Here is a 19,798-nt window from a genome sequence, read left to right on the forward strand (position 1 = left end):
ATTATGTATTTCACAAAAACAAAAAACAACACTCCCTTCGCTTTCGAATTATTTGGAAGCCGATGTTTAGGTAAACATTCATCATATGAGTTTGCATTCGAAACTAGTTTCTGTAAATGCCAAAAGTTTTCAGCGAAACACATGTTTGTAATCCTGATTCATTTTCGAAACAATTCTGAAATTTTACATCCCCTACCGCCCTTTGCATCTTGTAGTGTGATAGATCACAAAGAACATGTAAATACTTACCTACTCTATGGGTAATCATTCTTCGATCGTACGCAGTGTCAGGTGGATGTAAAGCAGGATATAGTACTCGCGCATTATTTATCGACGTTCAATATTTTTCATGCACTAGTATTGAATTTTTTTTACGAACTATCGCAAGATTATTATTTATGCTTTTTGAGCAGGGACGCCGAAAAATTTTTTGTTTAATATTCGTGGCCTCTATATTTCCATCTTCCATTCTTTGCCTTGAAACAAGTCCTAACCTAACTGGAAAATCCACAAAATATCTGGTAAGTTAGAACTGAATTCCAATTCAATTAAGAAAATGATTCCACATCTTGTAACAAAAATTTCATAAATTCGTGGGGGAATTGCAACTGAATGAAAAATAAAACTGATATGGAAACATTGGAAACCTTCTCAAATATTCAGTTTCAATATTAATTTATCAAAACATGTTAAAGAATTCGAAATATACTACACGAACATAGGATAAAAATAATGAAACAACTCGAATCTAAACAATTTACTCGATAGGATGGTTGCTAATTCAGCCTCCAGGGGACTTTTGATATTTGGGTTCACCAAAATTGTAGGTGCAATAAGAAAACCAAGCAATGAAAGAACGGTAAATAGAAATTCTTCTCCTTCTGTAGTTCTATATTAAACCTTTATTTTTTAATGGGAGTAAATCCACCTTATGGACAATCAACAAATCTCGACAGCTTCCGTCGGCATCTGTTGGGTAGTGTGCTCCTGAAGGGCATACTCAATAAAAAGCTTCATTGACACCTTGCTGAACACGTAGAAAAAAGTTCCAAGCAACTTTCCCCTGCTTGCTCAGACTCCGTGTCGCCGGGTCACCAAGAGTTTGGTGTTCTACGGCGGAAAGTCCAGATTTGTGGTACGCTGTCCTGTCCTAATGGAATATGGAATAAGACAGGCGCCTAAAAATCGTGAGGCATCTACCCACCTATGACCTCCCTCGTACTGTGGTTTCCCTTGTAGGTTGTGGTCCTAAATTAGTTCACGGCCAAGGACAAATTAGGGAAATAAAAGAACGGGATAAAAACACTTATTCAATTTATTTCCAGCCCACTAAAAATGTTTGAAGAAGATGATATTTAGATCTAATCGTTTTTTAAGGGTCGCTGGACATTTGGGACGTTGCGGCTCGGTCGCAGGTACTTTTTCGCCGGTCTTGCGAACAGATATGAAAATCTTTAATCTTCTCGTTGTCGGTGCAAGTGTTGCACATATGTTGTAGTTGTAGACTGGACTAAACTCAATTGAATTATTTGCCCTGAAATGCCGAGTTTTATGGGCATTCAGGCCGTTTTCCATTCAACCGTTAGCAAAGCCTTTCTACGGATACCTTAGGGGTGTGGCTTTGATCATTCCAAGTTTTTACACAGAGTTCTTCTGTTTTTTGCATTTTGGTACGAAATTTAACTCAACTTTGATATTTTCGAGGAAATCGACAGATTCCCTACACCCTCATAGCTCTGATTACGGAACTCAAGACTGAGGTAGTTCCCCGGAGGGACTTGATCGGCAAGCCTCCTCTCCTATAACGTAATCACAGTGAAAGGTAACGCCTCTTGACCCAAGGATCTTGCGACCTTTGCGAACTAACACGACTAAAGCAAATTCTAAGTCCTCACAGCACACTAGCACAGGTTTCACCTTAGTTTGTGCCTGGAACTTATAAAAGGGGAGATTTTAAAGGAAATTAGTGTTTTTTGACCTTGAGCAGTGGCGTTGTACAGATAACTAACATAATTTTTTGTTATCCTTGTTTCCTAAGATTCGAGGGCATTGAAGTCATAGTTACTCCTCGAATAGTGCACCGAGAATTACACTCTAGTTCCTAAACTGGCGCCCGCGGAATAATAAGTATTCTACCACATACTCTCAGCCAAATGATGCCATCTTCTTGCTTCTTTCTCGGCCTCTTGTGTATCGTTGTGTTAAACTTGCCAATGATTTCCACAATCCTATATGGTATCTGTCTGGTCTGTTCTGCGTCTCCATCTCCTTTTTGGTGGGCCCAACCGGCTAGTTAGCTGCTCTGCTTCTTTTTTCATGTCACTCGTTCTGCTAGAATCTGTCATTTGGAAGGGTAGAGATTGGAGAATGTTCTTAGGGGTGGCAGAAGTATTGGCAGGAATGTGGTTTTTGGGGAAACATGGGATTGTTGAGGTATGGGGAATATAGCAGGCTGGTATTAGCCACGCCAGTCAGTCTAAGTTTCACTGTCTACTTTACAGCAGGTAGTGACTACAAGCCCTACCAACAGGAGAAGGTGCTGACCTCGGGAGAGACAACCTACAACCCTAGGTGGGTTTTGGCTGACGGCACTAGAATGACTGCTGATAAGAATGATATGTTTCCTGCTTTCATCTTTTGGAAAAAAATTAAAATCGTGAAAATAATAGTATATTGTGCAACAAGTGCGAATGTCCAACTTTTCTCGCGAGTGTGAAACACACACGCAAACACACGAGCTAGAAAAGGACTTTCTCCACATGTTGCACACTATACTTTACCTACAACTGCACAAATTCAATATTTCAAGTAATGGACTTGATTCAAATCAAAATGGCCTTCATTGACAGTATGTGCTAATTTATTGCGTTTCCATAGAAACGACTCAAAAGCCCAATTTCATTGGTTTACTAAGCGAGGTGTGGGCAAAGTGCCATGAGAAATAATATTTCCCTAGTTTGACTATGAGCTATACATTGTTTTGAAATTGAGTAAGCTATGAAGCAGTTGTAGGAAAAAGTATTTGCTCATACTGTGGGAAATATTATTTCTCACGGCACTTTGCCCACACCTCCCTTGGTAGACCAATGAAATTGGGCTTTTGAGTCGTTTCTATGGAAACGCAATAAATTAGCACAAACTGTCAACAAAGCCATTTTGATTTGAATCAAGTCCATTACTTGAATTATTGAAATTTGAGTAGTTGTAGGAAAAGTAAAGTGTGATTAGTGTGCAACATGTGGAGAAAGTCCTTTTCTCGCTCGTGTGTTTGCGTTCCAAAGTAAGGACTCATGGAAGGTATCTCATGGCGGATTTCCGTTCACCAGTTTTATGTTACTTCCTGGTATTCTATGTTCTAAGTGTATCTGTACTGTATCTGTGATCACGTTAAACTTTCCCTTAAGGCGGTAATTTTGAATTTACTTACTCAGGGTGGTCCTACATTTTGTATATTGTTTTAACCATAAATGTAAATTCACCTCATTCATCATAAATCCTGATTCTGGTAGGTCTTATTGCCATAAATTACATAGAAAATTAGGATATGGGTCAAAAGACAAAACTGAATTTTGATAATTCGATTATTATTTGTGAATATTGAATAAATATGAAAATATTTCTGTGAACAGCATTCATAAATTTGAATTATCCATTCAAAAATAGACAAAATAGACAAGAATTTGAATAGTGAGTTGGTTAAAAATATGAATAAGTAAAATTTGAACACATCTTGCGAGGTCAAGAATTTCAATTAGGCATTCTTAGAATATTTGATCACATCGAAAAACCTCCTGAAATGAATAAACTTGGTTGGAGCAAATCAAATATTTATTTGAATCTCAAAAAAAATTATCATATAAAATGATCGGTAACAACTCCAAAAATATATTTTCAAATAAAATATGAACAACTTCAAAATAACTTAAAAACTATCACTAAACTGTGATGCAAACATCACAACAAAAAATAAAGACGTGACTAGGACTAGACGTTCAAGGCCTACTTCGATACTTCGATGTCAATTATTCCTGAATGGACTATGAAGGCCTAATTGAAATTTTCGATCCTCACAGGATCTGTTTGTATGTTACTTATTCATATTTCGGAACAAATTCTGCATCCAAATTGTTATCAATTATTTATATATCATTGAATTTTCGCCTTCAAGTAAAGTTTAAATTTCCCACCGTTCAAATGTTTCTTCAACCAAATATGGCGGTATATATGCCATAGTTTCTATCAACCGTATAAATGAACTTCTGTAAAGTGTATGTAAAGTTATTTTGAAAATAATAATAAAAAGCTATTGTATTTTCTATGATTAGTTATGGTTCATTGACATAATAGACATGTTTATTACTCTATGGTTCATTGACAGGACAGGACATTGACATTTCATTTTGTTCATTTAATTTATAGTGAACTAATAAATCTAAAAATTGAATTAAAAAGGTTGTGGAAAAATCTAAGGAAAGTCTAGTTCTCTCCTTTCAAAATGATGAATCCATCCTATGCTATACAGAGTACAGCTGGAGCTGTTCCTGTTAGAAATGAGAAAGGTAAATAAATGCTCAACTTCTCACTATACTACAACAGAATCTTTGCAATAGCAACATAAATATAATTTAAAATTTTGTCTTCTTTCAGGTGAAATTTCTATGCAGAAAGTGAAGGTGCACAGGTATGTCTCTGGAAAAAAGCCTGATTATGCTCAAGATGTCCACTCGGATAGTGGAAGTGATGATGAGGACTTTTTGGATAAAAGAAATCAACAAAATATAGCAGCTTCCCCTGAGCATCCTAAGAGTGATGAAGAACTGAAAGATCCCAGGTTGAGACGTCTCAAAATAGCAGAGATCGAAACAGAACATCGACCAGAAAGACGAAGGCACACCATTGAAGCCGAAGTTTTGGAATCTTCTGATGAGGAATCGGAACTAGAAGAGCAGTCAACTTTAGTTGGTAAGTTTATAAACATCAGATCTTGTGAAAAACATTAAAGTTTATTTAAACTAAAATATATTTTTAGAGCATAAACACATGCTTGAAGCTGGACCAGATGATGATGAATCGGAAGCAGAGTTAAGTGACACTGAAATTGAACGTAGGAGAGAATTATTAAAACAAAAAATGATAACGAAAGCTGAGGAGGAGTATTTGGTCAAAGAAGATGAAAAATCGGATTCTGCTTCAGAAGAGTCTTCAGAATATGAAGAATATACAGATTCAGAAGAAGAGACTGGTGAGTATTATAGTTTATTCTGTAAACGTTTACACAAACCAGTCACTACACCGATACGGGGAGACAGAGTTTTTGCTGAGGTTTTTATCTGTTCTCTTGTATCATACGTTGAAATGTATGATGCCCCGTTACATTTCCTCTGCTAATACTGAGATTCATCGACACATATGCTTGATTGTTTGAAATTAATATTTTGTATTGCTCTTTCTCAAAAGAATATATATATATATATATATATATATATATATATATATATATATATATATATATATATATATACGGCAAGTACTTTTCCCTCATTAACAGATGGGATGGCTCTTGGCAGCGATGCCCGGGTCATCTGACTGATCCACATTGCGTGTGAAGGTAAAAAAAAAAAAAAAAAAAAAAAAAAAAAAAAAAAATATATATATATATATATATATATATATATATATATCACAATTAAAGAATCTGAAAAATTATTTCTATTGTATCACTGACAGTTTTATGTTTTTTATATCAAATTTGAAAACTTTTTCCATAAAGTGAATTGACTACGACCTCTATGAGAATCTCAGTAGCTCAAATAATATATTAATAATTATAATAATAGTAAATAATTTTTTATTATAGGTCCAAGGTTGAAGCCGATATTTGTCAGAAAAAGAGATAGAATAACAATTATTGAAAAGGAAAAAGAAGAACAGAAACAAAAGCAAATGGAGCAGGAGGAATTGAAACTAGCTGAAGAAAGGAGAAGGCAATCATTGAGACTGGTAGAAGAAACTATTAGAAAAGAGCAACAGCAAGTTTCAAAAGAAAATAACGAACCCAACCTAAATGAGGTGAATACAGATGATGAGAACGATGAAATTCAGTATGAAGCTTGGAAACTCAGGGAATTGAAAAGGGTTAAAAGAGACAGGGAAGAAAGAGAGGCTATAGAAAAAGAAAGACTAGAAATAGAGCGGTTGAGAAATATGACAGAGGAAGAGAGACGATTGGAACTGCGATTGAACCCTAAACAGGTCACTAATAAAGCAGTCAAAGGTAAATACAAGTTCTTGCAGAAATACTATCACCGAGGTGCCTTCTATCTCGATAGGGAGGATGAAGTGTTCAAACGAGATTTTGCTCAAGCAACTCTGGAAGATCACTTTGACAAAACTGTTCTTCCCAAAGTCATGCAAGTTAAGAACTTTGGCCGATCAGGACGAACAAAGTATACTCATTTGGTCGATCAAGATACAACACAGTTCGATTCACCTTGGTCTAATGAAACTCCACAGAATGTGAAATTCCATAGTAGTCAAGCTGGTGGTGTTAAACCAGTATTTCAGAAGCCTTCTTTGAAAAAACGGAAAGCGGAATAATTCAATTTAAAATTTATGGTGTATATATAATTGTATTATAAGAATAGGAATAAAGATAATTTATAAGAAAGGTTTTTTTTTTCAAATTATAATGCATGATGGTTACCTAATATTTTCTGTAGACAATCTGGCTTGTATGGGATAAGAGATGCACAAATTTTGCAAATATACGTGATAAACATCATTCTCAATTTTCCATATCTATCTAGTTCAGACAGTGTTTCGAACAAGACAGGTTCTGAATAGAAATCTAGTTATCCAACTGTTCTATTAAAAATATTTGGTGTTTTGTACTATGTTCCCAAATTTTATAATGTGTCTTCTTTTGAATTAATACATCGTTCAGAGTAAGAAGTAGGGTATGTATTTAGGAATCCACTCTAAATACACATAAGATTGAACTTGGGTAGATTTGAGGCTGTTCTTTTTGCATAATCTGTGTTTTGTTGTTTTTCTATAGTTTTATTCTTGGTGTGTGATCAATTTCTGATTCAAAACCTTTATGATCATTAATCCATTTGGAGAGTATTCATCATCGTTTTTTGCAGCATGTGACAGTACGCAAACTTGCTTAGACTGCGTCTTCTGCAACTTAATTTGTAAATTTTTTTTTCGAATATACTTTCTTTCTTTATGATGAATAAATTGAAAATCAAATCTATTTACTATAAAGACTACAATGATATCGGTTTTATATCAAATTTTTCTCTGATTAAGGAGCAAAATTTTCATTTTCTCGTTTGAAAAGTCCATCAATTTCATTCCAGAACAAATTTCGAATCATTGGCTGCCATCTTTAGGCAATAGTTGTAAGCTAGAAGTTATGTGGGATCGAATTATTTACAGTTTACTTATCACTAATTGTCCAAAGTTGTAATAAAATAAAAAATATTATCATTACAATATTATATTCCGATAGGACAAGAATTTATTGACGATCTTCCGTTCTAGAGGAAAACATAAGTGTAATCATCGTGATAGTTATAAACGCATGACATTCCTTCGTTATCGGTGGTCTGACGTAACAAAAGTCTAATTCTGTGCTTAAATTGTTCATAGCAAACGCCACTGAGCCAGTCAAAGTGTCAATGTCGTGAACTAGGTTAGTCTGTTGCTAGTTTATTTAGCAGGACGTATTCGAATTTAAGCGACTAACTTATTACATAGTGATTAGCAATGACGATTCGTTTGTTTTTTGTGCAATTGTGATTATGTGTGAAAATCCTGAGACAATGGGTGTACAAACAAATGCACTGGAAAAGGAGAATCCTTTCGATTCAGATACCACATCTGCTACCGATGCCCCAAAATTAAAACGAACCTTTACATTACCGCGAAATCTGTTCGGTACAACCAGAAATTCTAAAAGAAAATTTCAAAGTAAAGGCAATGAAGAAGCTAAGATTACCAATAATGAAGATAAAAATAAGAAAGTATTCAGGCGTCCTTCCATTAGAAAGTTCATTAATAAAATAGCTCAGCATATAAATGGTGTCAGTATGATTACTACTGACAATAATCGCGTCCCCCCTGTTGGATTGCAAACTTGGGGACCCGAAGACACCCCTGGTGTAACAGGCTTAGTGAATCATGGCAATACTTGCTTTATAAATGCAGTCCTACAATGCATTGCTCACACTGACATATTAGCTGAATACTTCGTACTAGACAAATATAAAATAGATTTATCCAGGAGAAACAAATTGAATTCCAAAAAATTTGGAAGTAAAGGAGAATTAACTGAACAATTAGCTCTTTTGCTTAAAGCTTTATGGGCATGTAAATATCATCCCGATCTCACTATTGCTTTCAAACAAGTTGTAGAAAAACATGGTTCACAATATAAGGGCAGACAACAACATGATGCCTTAGAATTCCTACAATGGTTGTTGGATAAAGTTCATGAAGATCTGAACACAGCTTCAAAGAGAAAGTTTAAATCAGTTAAGGTATGTACAATTTATTTATTTGGTCATGAATTAAATACAGATAATATCACATTCGCCTTTTCCGATAATTTGTGAAAATGGAGATCGTCATATTAATTTTGTTTTTCCAAAGAGCACGTATGTTAAGTTCAACCAGTCTAATAAGAAAGTCCTGTGGATTTATGTAAACAACAGACCAATGTGCATTGCATTGACTTCATAACTCTAGAATTTTTAGTCATTTATCAGATGCATTTTGCATGTTATCTTTTGATAAATTCGTTATATAGTACTATGAGTAATGTAGATAGATAAAAGTTCTAATGTTGTAATTGTTAAAAAGTTTGAAGCAATCATTTTTTTCGGATTTACCATAATTGAAGAAACATCACTAGTTTTATACATGTCAGCATTTCAGACTCAGAGATTCACTTTGAAATTCAATATAAAATTGGTGAAATAGTTGCTCGAATATTTGGCGATATCAATCATTCATGGAAAATTTTGTTATCATTTTTATGTTGGGAGACTGAATAATGGAAGGTTAATAATGTCCTGCTGTATTCAAAGTAAACTGAGAATGATTTTTAAATCCTCTAGACAAATAATACCAAATCCTATAGATAAATGATATTTTGTTAAATGTCTTATAGCAGTAAATTAAACTTCTAGAAACTTTCGCGCGCTCGTTCAATTTTACATTTCACAATTCGTTGTTGGATGTCGAACCAACATCTGATAAAATTTTGCTTTATGTTACTTGTCAACGTGACGTTTCGTTCAGTCAACTTTGATTCTAGGCTCGCAAAAGCAACTTCAAAATTACAAATGTTCCTTTTTTTTATCTAATCAAATCATAAAAAATAATTTTTTTCCGTAACAGCATTAACCATTACGAACTTTAACCTTCGAACAAAAATAATTACGTATGTAACGTATGTACAAAGAAATAGAACCCCTTTTTCAGTGTATTTATGGTGAGGTTGCGCAGGAAGTTGAAGCTATTTAAAGTTAAAGGGCAGCACCAGAATGGTATTCTTGGTACTTCCTTCCGTTTAAAGACCCCCTTTCTTCTGTTACAGAAACGGTCGGTAATTTTATATGTTCGTAAATGATGCATTCTTCAACTGTTCACAGGAAACTTCAAAGACGTTGATGAGTTTTTTAACCGAGTGAAATATATAAGGAAAACTGAATAATAATGATTATTAACTTAGTTCGGTAATTTCTGGTTTTTATTAGAATGAAATGGACACATCGATAATAATTAGAGGAAAATGTATACTCATTCGTGCTTGTTTTAAAGGACAGATTTTCATTTTGACCGATAGGTTTTGAATTTCAAACACGATGAATTTCGGAATATCTAGCTTTCCAATATTTTGAACTCTTTTTTTTTTCAATCCAATTGAATGAAGGAACCGTTTGATATTTTTCGATTCTGTATTCATATTCATGATAGGATTAAAAAGAGTTCAATCGTGAATCATTTCAACAATTTCAGGTGAAATTTTACTTGTGTACCAAGATATGTATGATAAAAAATTTTTTGTTCGATTTATGAAAACATTTTTTCACAGAAATTGTTGGAAAATTGAATTGATGCAAAAAATGAAATTCAATTTGGAAACCAAGAAAAAATATCGAACGTTGCAGGTTTTTCGCCATTTTGAATTTCTTCTTTTGAATTCTTCACCTTTTCTGAATTGAGCACTCCAAAATACTCTGATATGACCAAAAATGGTAACTTCAAATGTTATACATAACCCAGTACATAACTGACACCATAGAATATTGCTCAGAAATGACATTGGACACCCTGTATCTCACTTATGCTTCGAAAACTAGGTATATGTATATCATAAGGCAAAACTGATTCTCCCGGTGTACAACTTTGCTTCGGCCTTTTTTCTAAAACTCGAGGCTTTTTTGTAAAAAAAAACTGGTTATACATTAATGACTCAAAGTATTATTATTATTATTACAAGGTAAAGAGTTGAGGCCAAGCCTATAAACTCACAAAAATTGAAATATATGAAAAAATACACCGAAACTTAAAAAAATGCATTACAAAAGAAAAAGCAATTCACAGCTCCACAAGTAGCACTCACTCGCGACGAAACCAGGTGTCATAGTTGTTTTTAAAAGAGTTCACAGAAACTGAGTTCACCACCGATGAAGGTAAAGAGTTCCAAACGGTAAACACGCGGTTTCTGATGAAGAACTGTCTTTGGGATGTCTTGAAACTTTCCTTCTTCAGCTTGAAAGCGTGACCTCGCAGACGGTCGTCCAGGTTCAACTTGAAGAGACCACTGAGGTCAACTCCAAAAAAGTTGTGAAGAGCACGAAAAGTAATGATGAGATCACCACGCAGCCTCCTGTCATCAAACGTGGACAGATTCATGATGGACAGTCTTTCACCATAACTGGGACGTAAGATGCCGTAGGGCAAACGAGTTGCCCGTCGCTGGACGCTCTCCAACAATGCCGAGTCTCTACTCAATGAAGGACTCCACACAGGGCCAGCAAACTCCAGTATGGGTCTCACGTAGAGTTTGTAAAGGATAGCACAGGTGGAGGGATCACATCTACCAAAAGCTTTCTGAACCATAAATAAAGTTCTTTTGGCCTTGTTTACCGCCTGAAGAATGTGGTCGGACCAGCTTAGATTCTCTGACACAATTACACCAAGGTCAGCATGACTACTACAAGTAGCGATGGGGTTGTTGTTTATATAGTACTGACGACGGGGATTGCGAGCACCCAAGTGCAGAACAACACACTTCTCGTAGTTCAGAGGCAACCTCCACTCCTGGCACCAATTGTCCATCTCTGGCCACTACATTCTCCCATCTTTTCGGCAGTGTACGAATCCCGCGTTGAAAAAACTGGTCATCTTTTAAAACGATCGCCTGTGATTGTTTCAGTTGGTTTTAACAACCCACAATACACTAAGCCGAGCTGGTCCCACCAAAAACTGAGCATGACCTTGGAACCGTGAATAATTGGTATGGCCGTCGCCGGGATATCCCCATGATTTTCTGCGCTTGAGATTATCTAATGAACCCATTTTTCGTTTCCAGTCACAATGCGATGCAGAAATCCCTTGCGTCTTTGCCTTGCAAGCAGCTGTTCACAAGCAAACAAACGCCGTTCAATATCTCTCGGCTTCAACCCGTACGGCACCCAATTTCCTTGTTTCTGAATAATTCCCATGACTTTCAGGCGTTTTTAAATAGCTTGTTGCTTCACTCCCAATGATCCTGCCAATTCTTGTTGCGTTTGACACGAGTCTTAAGCAAGTAATGCTTCCAATTCTGCATCTTCGAAAACCTTTCACCGCTCTTGAAGCATTGAAACCACTCTCGGCACGTTCTTTCACTAATAGCGGCCTCACCATAGGTATTTGAGAGCATTCGCTGAGCCTCAGTCGCAGATTTATTCATATTAAAGCAGAAAATTAGAACCTCCTGCTAATGATGAAAATTTGGCTCGTAAGTTGACATGTTCAATCGAGATTAATTTTATGATGCAGATACAAATCGACTAATACTTCGATGGCATTATGTTTACAAATACCAAAGCTTATTGACATCTAATCTCGGAAACTACTAACCGAATCTCGTTGAAGTTTCCACAGGATTTCAAACTGAAATTGGAGATGAAAGTGAAAAAGTTATCGTCTTTTAAATATAGTCATTGACGCGAACGATGTAGCGGGCTCGAACCAGTCAACCATAAAGCAATGAATTTCTACCTAAACAGGCGCTAACATTAATCTGTTACCTAAAATGTGTTCAGTCATTGTTGGAACGTTTCATTCAGGACAATCGTGATTCAACTTTTTCATTCACTATGGAATTACTATTTTTCCATTGTGTGGAAATGGAGTGCCGACGTAATGAATGTTTTTTTTTTCGTTTCCCCACCAGCGTCATAAAACTGCTGTTTGGGCAATCATTGTCAAGGACCAAACGAATCGTATCGTGAGTATCATCTCGTTATATCATGCTCGAATTATTTATAGTAGTTGTTTATCCGAACAAACATAATGAAATTATGACAATGGATCATATGTATGTACATAATATTCGATCTAATGACCTCGAGTGTGAAATCGTAATCTTTCTTGAAATTCCCTAAGTATTCTTACCGTAATAACCAGATGAAGTTACGTAAAATGGTATTTATTTATTATGTATTCTAGGGAAATTGAGCCGACAATTGAGCACTTTTGCAGTAGAAACCAATGGTGTAATCATTTGTTTTTTATTGTAATTAGTTTTGAAGTTATAATACCAACTTGTTTTTTTTAATGTAATCCATGCAAATTTCTGTAACAACTAAAATCGCTTAATTTTTCCCTATTCAAAAATTTTATGCTTGTTTTTTTTTCTTGTTAGAGATATGTTCACATTTGAGTATCAGAAAACTCAGATTTTCAGGGTGAAGGCAATTACAACAGATGCTAAAAATATTATCTGTTCACTTCAATACAACAAGTCATGCGATTTTTAAAACTTCAATACGTTCTGCATCATCCCCTCGATCATCCCTAACTGCTCAAACAGTACCTATTAATTTTTTGTTTCTGTCAACGTTCAAATTTTTGTGACCTATACAGGATGATTCAGAATTCAGTATCAAGATTTCAGGGGCGTATTTTTCAGGTCAAAATAAGACTTTTTTTCCTATAACATGTGTCGGCAAACGCTTCGTTACCGAACTACAGAGTATACAAGTTTTTTTTGGTTTTTTCTCCATAATTCTTTCAGTTTTTGAGATATTCTGATCAAATTTCAAATATAGATTACGTTTTATGGTTTTACATCTTCCACTTTGCCGAGTGACTGTAACTAGCTACAGGGTGATATTTTTTCAGGGATCAAGCCCTTTTTCGCCACATAAAATTTTTTGTTCTACGCCCTTGGTAGATTCTAACATATGAAATGAATTATTTATTTTGTTCATAAATTTTTGTCTAATTTTTATGCATCTGCGGTAGTTACCTAGAGAACGGTAAAATCATTTTTTGTAGGTCTTGGAAGCCTCTTTTGATAACCGTTTTCGCCAAAAATCAATTTTTTAGGTCAAATGAGCGGCCTTGAATATTTTGGTTATTCTTACAATATACAAGCCCATTTTTATTGAGTCCTTTTTACAAACTCGAAAAAATTTAATTGCAATTTTTTCTCAGGTAGGTACTCAATAAAAAAATTCTCCCAAACTATAAATGAAAAAATCAAAACATTTCCTTATTTTGCCTTCATTTTTTGTTTTTAGAAGGTGTTTATCTGGTTATAAACGTTTCTTCTATCATTTGATGTATTATAAATCAATCTGTTGGGTTAATTCTCTGCTGATCTGTTTAAAATTTCAAAAATAATTATGGTGTACACATTTTATAAAGAATTCTTCAAGTTAAGCGGTTAATAAAAATGGGCTTGTACATTCCAAAAATAAGCAAAATTGAGCTAAAAAAAAGCTTGATTTTTGGAGAAAACCGTCCATCAAAATTACTAGTTTCATACACCGTTGTAAAGAGGCTTCCGAGACCTTTCAAAGGAAGTATCACTCAACTCTTTTTCTCTATTTAATTTCGATGGTTTTAAGTGCCCCCTCTCAGAGGGTTGCGAGTTCAAGCCTCAAATATACGTCAAAAGATGTCCCCCAAATAAAATAATTCGACGTGTTTCGGGAAAGATTTCCAATAATTATGGGATAAGAATTATACGGGATGGCTCGTCTGAGATGGAATACCCTGTATAGTCGGTTTTAATATCACAAAAGCATATAGAGAATATTCGATTATACACCGAGTCACAAGACTTGCAGCTTGTGTGTTAGCACGGTGTATCGAAAACCGCATCTATCTCTACTCCTATACGAGAAACCACGTAAAATAACGTGATAATACGCCAAATATCTATTATCGATCTAAATTTAATAATATATCGCCGTTAAGTAAGTACGTCATGGAAAAATTCAATTATCAAAACTTTTTTTGTTCACGACAATAATTGTATCAACTTTTTATTATGCATGTATATTTACCCAAACGATATTACATTCATTATTCACTTATGAATAATCATAATACGCTGCTCAATCAAACTGACGGCGATCAATGTTCTGTGAAAAATCACATGGACAGAGCTTATTGATTGTACTGTTTGTTCGACACATTATACATACATACACTGTGTCCGGTATGGAACAAATTCATTTTTAGCTGAACAGACCATTTTGAGAAATAATCCTGAAATACGTCGATTTTTGATTTTGAATTATCGTATTTTAAAATAATAATCTAATATACACGGTGAATTACTTTCGAGTAAAGACGTCACCGCCTTTTTTTTTCAAATGGAACACCCCTATTTAGTCTCATTTTTCCGATTACTCTAGCTGAGCTAAATCCATAAATGTATCACATGTTGATTCCAATTGGTACAGGGTGGACAAAAATACAATAGTTTTGTGTGTGCTCATAAAGTAACGCGTAACATTCTTTATTAGTTAAATTAATAATATTATCAAAAATACTTATTATCTAGCGGCAATTGGTTTGAATGTAACACCCTTTAGTTTGTTACATTTTTAGATTAATAAAAATGAGCTGTTTCCAAACATGTTTGGTACTCGTGGTCTAGTAGACAGAATATAAAAGAAATTATTTCTTACAAATTTAAAAAACACATAGTCGTCTAGTTTTTTGTGAATTGTCATTATTTGTTCAGTAATTTATTGGTGTTCAATGACAGTTTAGTACTACAATATTTTTGGTATTCGTGAATGTTCATTATTTTCATATTGTATTTTTGTCCACCCTGTACGAATTGAAATCAACATGTAATACATTTTTGGAATTAGCTCAGCTAGAGTTATCGGAAAATTGAGACAAAAATGGAGGTATTCCATTTAAAAAAAATTACGGTGAAGTCATTACTCGAAAGTAATTCACCCTATATATTAGATTATTATTTTAAAATACGGTAAATTAAAGTCAAAAATCGACGTGTTTCAGGATTATTCCTTAAAATGGTCTGTTTAGCTAAAAATGAATTTGTTCCATACTTTACGGACACAGTGTATAATGAAGCAGTAAAAACCAAAAATTCCTTCGATTACATTTACAATTTTTTATTTCCAAAATGCTAAACATCGACTATATTTGATTCCAACAAGACGGAGCAAAATTCCATAGAAAGGTAATCATCAATTTATTGCGAAATCAATTTGGTGACATTTTTATTCGATGCAAGAAATTCAATCGAAGAGATGCTTCCTTCCTGATGTAAGGGTTCAAACATCTTCAAATACAGTTATAATAATAAAGTTTATTCATGATTCAATATAGTTACATAAATAAACATGATTACCAGAGAAGAATAGTATTCCATTCTTCAAATACAGTTATGATTTATAACTTCAAGTAACTTGTAACATTCACTTTTTTTTCAACCCCACGGATGATAAGGTTCATCTGAATCATTATTCTGATTTATTGTAGTATTATTTGTACTTGAACATATTATTATTCAATACGACTCGACTGCTCCATTGCTATCTGCAGTCAGAATAACCTTTGGACCTCCCTCACTGCAAAATCTGGAACGGAGACATTTTGAGCAAAGTCTTTATTCCATTTTTGAGATCATACGTTATGCAAATTAAGTTATTCGATCCTAAAGTTGGCACAAGGTCCAATTCTCTGACATCAAGCTATCTTTGTTGAAATTTATTACGATTCAGGTCATTGCTGCCAAAACTTCGAATATTGATTAATCTCATATTATTGAGTTAAAGTTGAAGTTACGCCAAACATTTAATTTCACAGGGTGTTCCTATATCAAAGGAAAATAACGAAAATGAGATATTTCTGGGATAATTTTGAGTTAAAGTTCTATAAACATGAACCCGCAAACTCTGTGTTTTCGTGATAAAGTTTGAATTCTTTTTTTCAAGTTTTTTACTGACAGCAAGATACTTAATTCAATTTTGGCATGGATATTCCTATTCAGAGTTCACATAACGTTATATGCCAATTTCGATTGGAAATCTACAGGGTGATATATTTTTTGGAATAAGGTCCACTTCTTTTTCTGGTGGACCTCTGCTAGTTCAAAAAAATGTAAAAAGAAATTAAGTCTGCCTCGGTAGTCCACAGGACTGAAGAGTCGACTGTGGTGCCGAAGGTACCGGGTTCGAATCCTGGCAAGGTAATGGATGTTGTATATGTCTGGTGATGGTTAGGTTAGACTGTTAGAGGCTATTGACCGTAGCAGTCGATGTCATCAACAACAAAAAAAAGAAACTGTGATCTAACACTAAATTTTTTATTTCCTGTAGGATTTCCAAGGAATTTCTCATTTTTGTTTGTCTTATTCAATTTTCAAACACCCTGTATGTCTTGTGATGAAACCGACAAAACTTATGTTTTTATAGGAACTGCAAAATGCCATGTACCTACATAGTGTATCAACCTGTAGATAAATTTTCAAAAATCAAAGTTTAAAATATAAGTAAAAAACCCTAGAAGATGTCAAAAATGTCAAAAACAGTAAACATAGATCTTGTGAAGTAAACATTAATTCGTTTTTATTTTATCTATAATAATTATTTTGAAATTTTTCACACAAATTAATTGTCGGATAATGAAATACAATCCTCACCCCAAAAAATGAAGAATAATTTTTTATCGGCTGCTTACAATGTTTTTCTGAGTGTCTTGTGTCAAGTGTCGAATTCCTAATTCCATTATGAACAATTATTTTTTAGCTAGCTGTCATTAGCGTTTGTTTTGTTAGTGTTGATTCATTATTTTAGTAATTTTGAGTTTGGACTATAGTTCTTATAGACTTGAGAAGTTAGAATGAGGTTATGATTCATTTCACTAATAATGAATACGAAGATATTTAATTGTGTATGGGATTTGCGAAGGAAATGTTTAGTCTGAAAAGAGGAAATGCAGAAAAACCAACATCATTAAGAATTTCAAGGTTTATTATTGGAAATATGTAATAAACCAAAGGCAATTCATTATAGATAACAAATTGGTTTGTCTAGTTATCCATCAGTATAAAGTTAAGTACGTGAAACAACAACTAAAAATTAAAAAATTTAAACCTTCGTGTACAACTTTATGATCGAATAAATAATCAGTTTTTCTGCGAAATAATGAAGCAAATAATATAATAATATAAGGCATGCCATTGAAATGTAATGCTACCGAATGCTTCAAAACCACGATTGAAGGAAATTGAAACATGAAATTTCAACTCTTTCTGGAAACTTTTCATATGCATTTTTTTCAATATTTCCCATAAAAATGACAGTGAAACCTCAGTGAAATTTAAATGGGATTAAGCCGAGGTGAAGGTTGTGAAGATGGACTTAAGGATTAAGGATCACCTTGGAGAGAGCGGTAAAAACGAAATTGGAAAATTTATTTGAGATTGAAAGATTTCTAACAACCTGAAACTATTGAAAGATGTAGACAATGCTTTGCCGGAATAATCAGGTATTACCAACATGACCCACTTGACCCACAGTCATGGATGACAGACGTATTTCTGCATTTCGTTACCATAGTTATCTCATCATTGACGTTAATTGGGCGTTCGGTGCATACAGCAATCGCAGAATTAAATTTACTCTTTAATATTTGCGTGCGGGAAAAACCATATGCATGCGGAAAATAATTAACAGGGGTTTTTCCCGCACTGTGTGGAAAAGTAACTCTTTGGGACTCAAAATGATTTAAACGATCGTTTCTCTTTGATAAGTTTAGTTAGGAAAATAATACACTGAGAGAAGTGTTTATTTGATATAAACGAAAATGCATTATAGTTAATAAATCATTTATTGGATATATGGACAAACAAATATCAGTTTCATGGAAATGAATAATTTATTTGAAATCCCACCAATAATCATCATTTATTATTACACTTCATTTATTTACGCATGACTTATATTAATAATACTGAAGAAATATCCATTTAAAGGAAATAAATATAGTTGAGGTTAATATATCATTGAGTAATAATTAATAAACCTTATTTATATGTATTAAAAAAAATTTCAATTCAGTAATGGTTAACGAATTTCTTTGATAATTATTTTGGTTGTTTCTATTATCCGATTGTTAGGGTCTGAGAAGAACCGTTTGCCAAACTAGGTAATTTTTTAGAGTTCATATTGAGGGTATCCGGGTTTGAACCCAAGTCATCTTGATCGCATCTGTTCCCTCTAACCACTGTTCTGCCAACATCACTAATAACTAAGCAGGTACAAACGATCTAAACCTAAAATTCAGTACAGATGTGCTAAGCGGCATTCAATAAACCAATGGTAACACAGATTTTATGTTCAAAAAGGAAATTCAAATCAAAGGAAAAGTTCAAGGACAGATCCTTCAAGGAGATGCGCTCCTCTTTGAGGGATGTATCCTTAAACTTTTCCACCGATTGGATCGCTAGAATTATGTTAGTTTGTTAATTAATAAATCCTATATTCTGAGTGAATAAATCATTGAATTTTTGTAAAAGTTCATTCATAAATAGCAAATGTTCGTTGTTGATAATGAATTTATGTTATTTGTGGAGATAACGTAAGTTCATATGAATTATTTATAACCGAAATATAATAAATACTATCAAATACCTTGTTAACAAATATTTTATTCTCTATTAATAAACTTTTTTGAATGCATAATTTAACTATTAATGAATATATTAAATATAAATCTACTGTAATAGTTGTGAATAAATAACCTCCAAAGAAGTGCTTTATTAATAAAAAATATGGATTTCTCTTAGTGTAGACTTTTGCAACGTCAGATCTCCTGATTCTACCTCACAACATTCCAGATCAAAAAAAAAAACCGGTGGCCAATAACTCCTAACACGATTAGCGACGTCCTTCCTACGCTGTGGACCTCCTCGCGTCACATACATCGGACGTGTATGTGTATGGTTATATACGCGCTTTTGAAGGCCGCTGACGCCACCAAAGTCGCCGGTCACGCGATGCCTCTGATCAATCACCACGTGTTCGACGGTGTTACGTTTCACCTTAGGCAGGGATAGGATGACATATTGTTAGCTACTTTCAGCAGGCACGCGAAACTGAGAATTGTTCGATACCCCCCCTCCCTAATCAGATTTCCACGGCAGCTTGGAGTTATCGAAGGTAGTAGAAGCCGTAGACTGGGAGTTTTGCACCACGATTAAGGAAGATTGAAATTCGTTTTCGTCATCGTTGATAAT

General features: G+C 34.2%; 2 protein-coding genes across 3 annotated transcripts in view; both read left to right on the forward strand.

Moving 5' to 3' along the window:
- The first annotated feature begins 4,375 nt into the window (after positions 1 to 4,375).
- On the forward strand, positions 4,376 to 6,667 carry LOC123683210 (microfibrillar-associated protein 1). Its single transcript, XM_045622113.1, has 4 exons — positions 4,376 to 4,559; positions 4,648 to 4,962; positions 5,030 to 5,242; positions 5,858 to 6,667. Exons 1-4 carry the CDS (start codon positions 4,496 to 4,498, stop codon positions 6,595 to 6,597), a joined length of 1,332 nt encoding a protein of 443 aa, XP_045478069.1. The 5' UTR covers positions 4,376 to 4,495; the 3' UTR covers positions 6,598 to 6,667.
- Positions 6,668 to 7,646: 979 nt separating this feature from the next.
- LOC123683211 (ubiquitin carboxyl-terminal hydrolase 31) overlaps positions 7,647 to 19,798 on the forward strand; it is a 46,507-nt gene continuing 34,355 nt past the window's right edge. For both annotated transcript variants that reach the window (XM_045622114.1, XM_045622115.1), the window contains exon 1: positions 7,647 to 8,546. In XM_045622114.1, the coding sequence (XP_045478070.1) occupies positions 7,809 to 8,546 (738 nt within the window). In that variant the 5' untranslated portion in view covers positions 7,647 to 7,808. The remainder of the gene's footprint in view (positions 8,547 to 19,798) is intronic.

Source organism: Harmonia axyridis, chromosome 6 (assembly GCF_914767665.1).
Source record: "Harmonia axyridis chromosome 6, icHarAxyr1.1, whole genome shotgun sequence".
NCBI classification, from domain to species: Eukaryota; Metazoa; Arthropoda; class Insecta; order Coleoptera; family Coccinellidae; genus Harmonia; species Harmonia axyridis.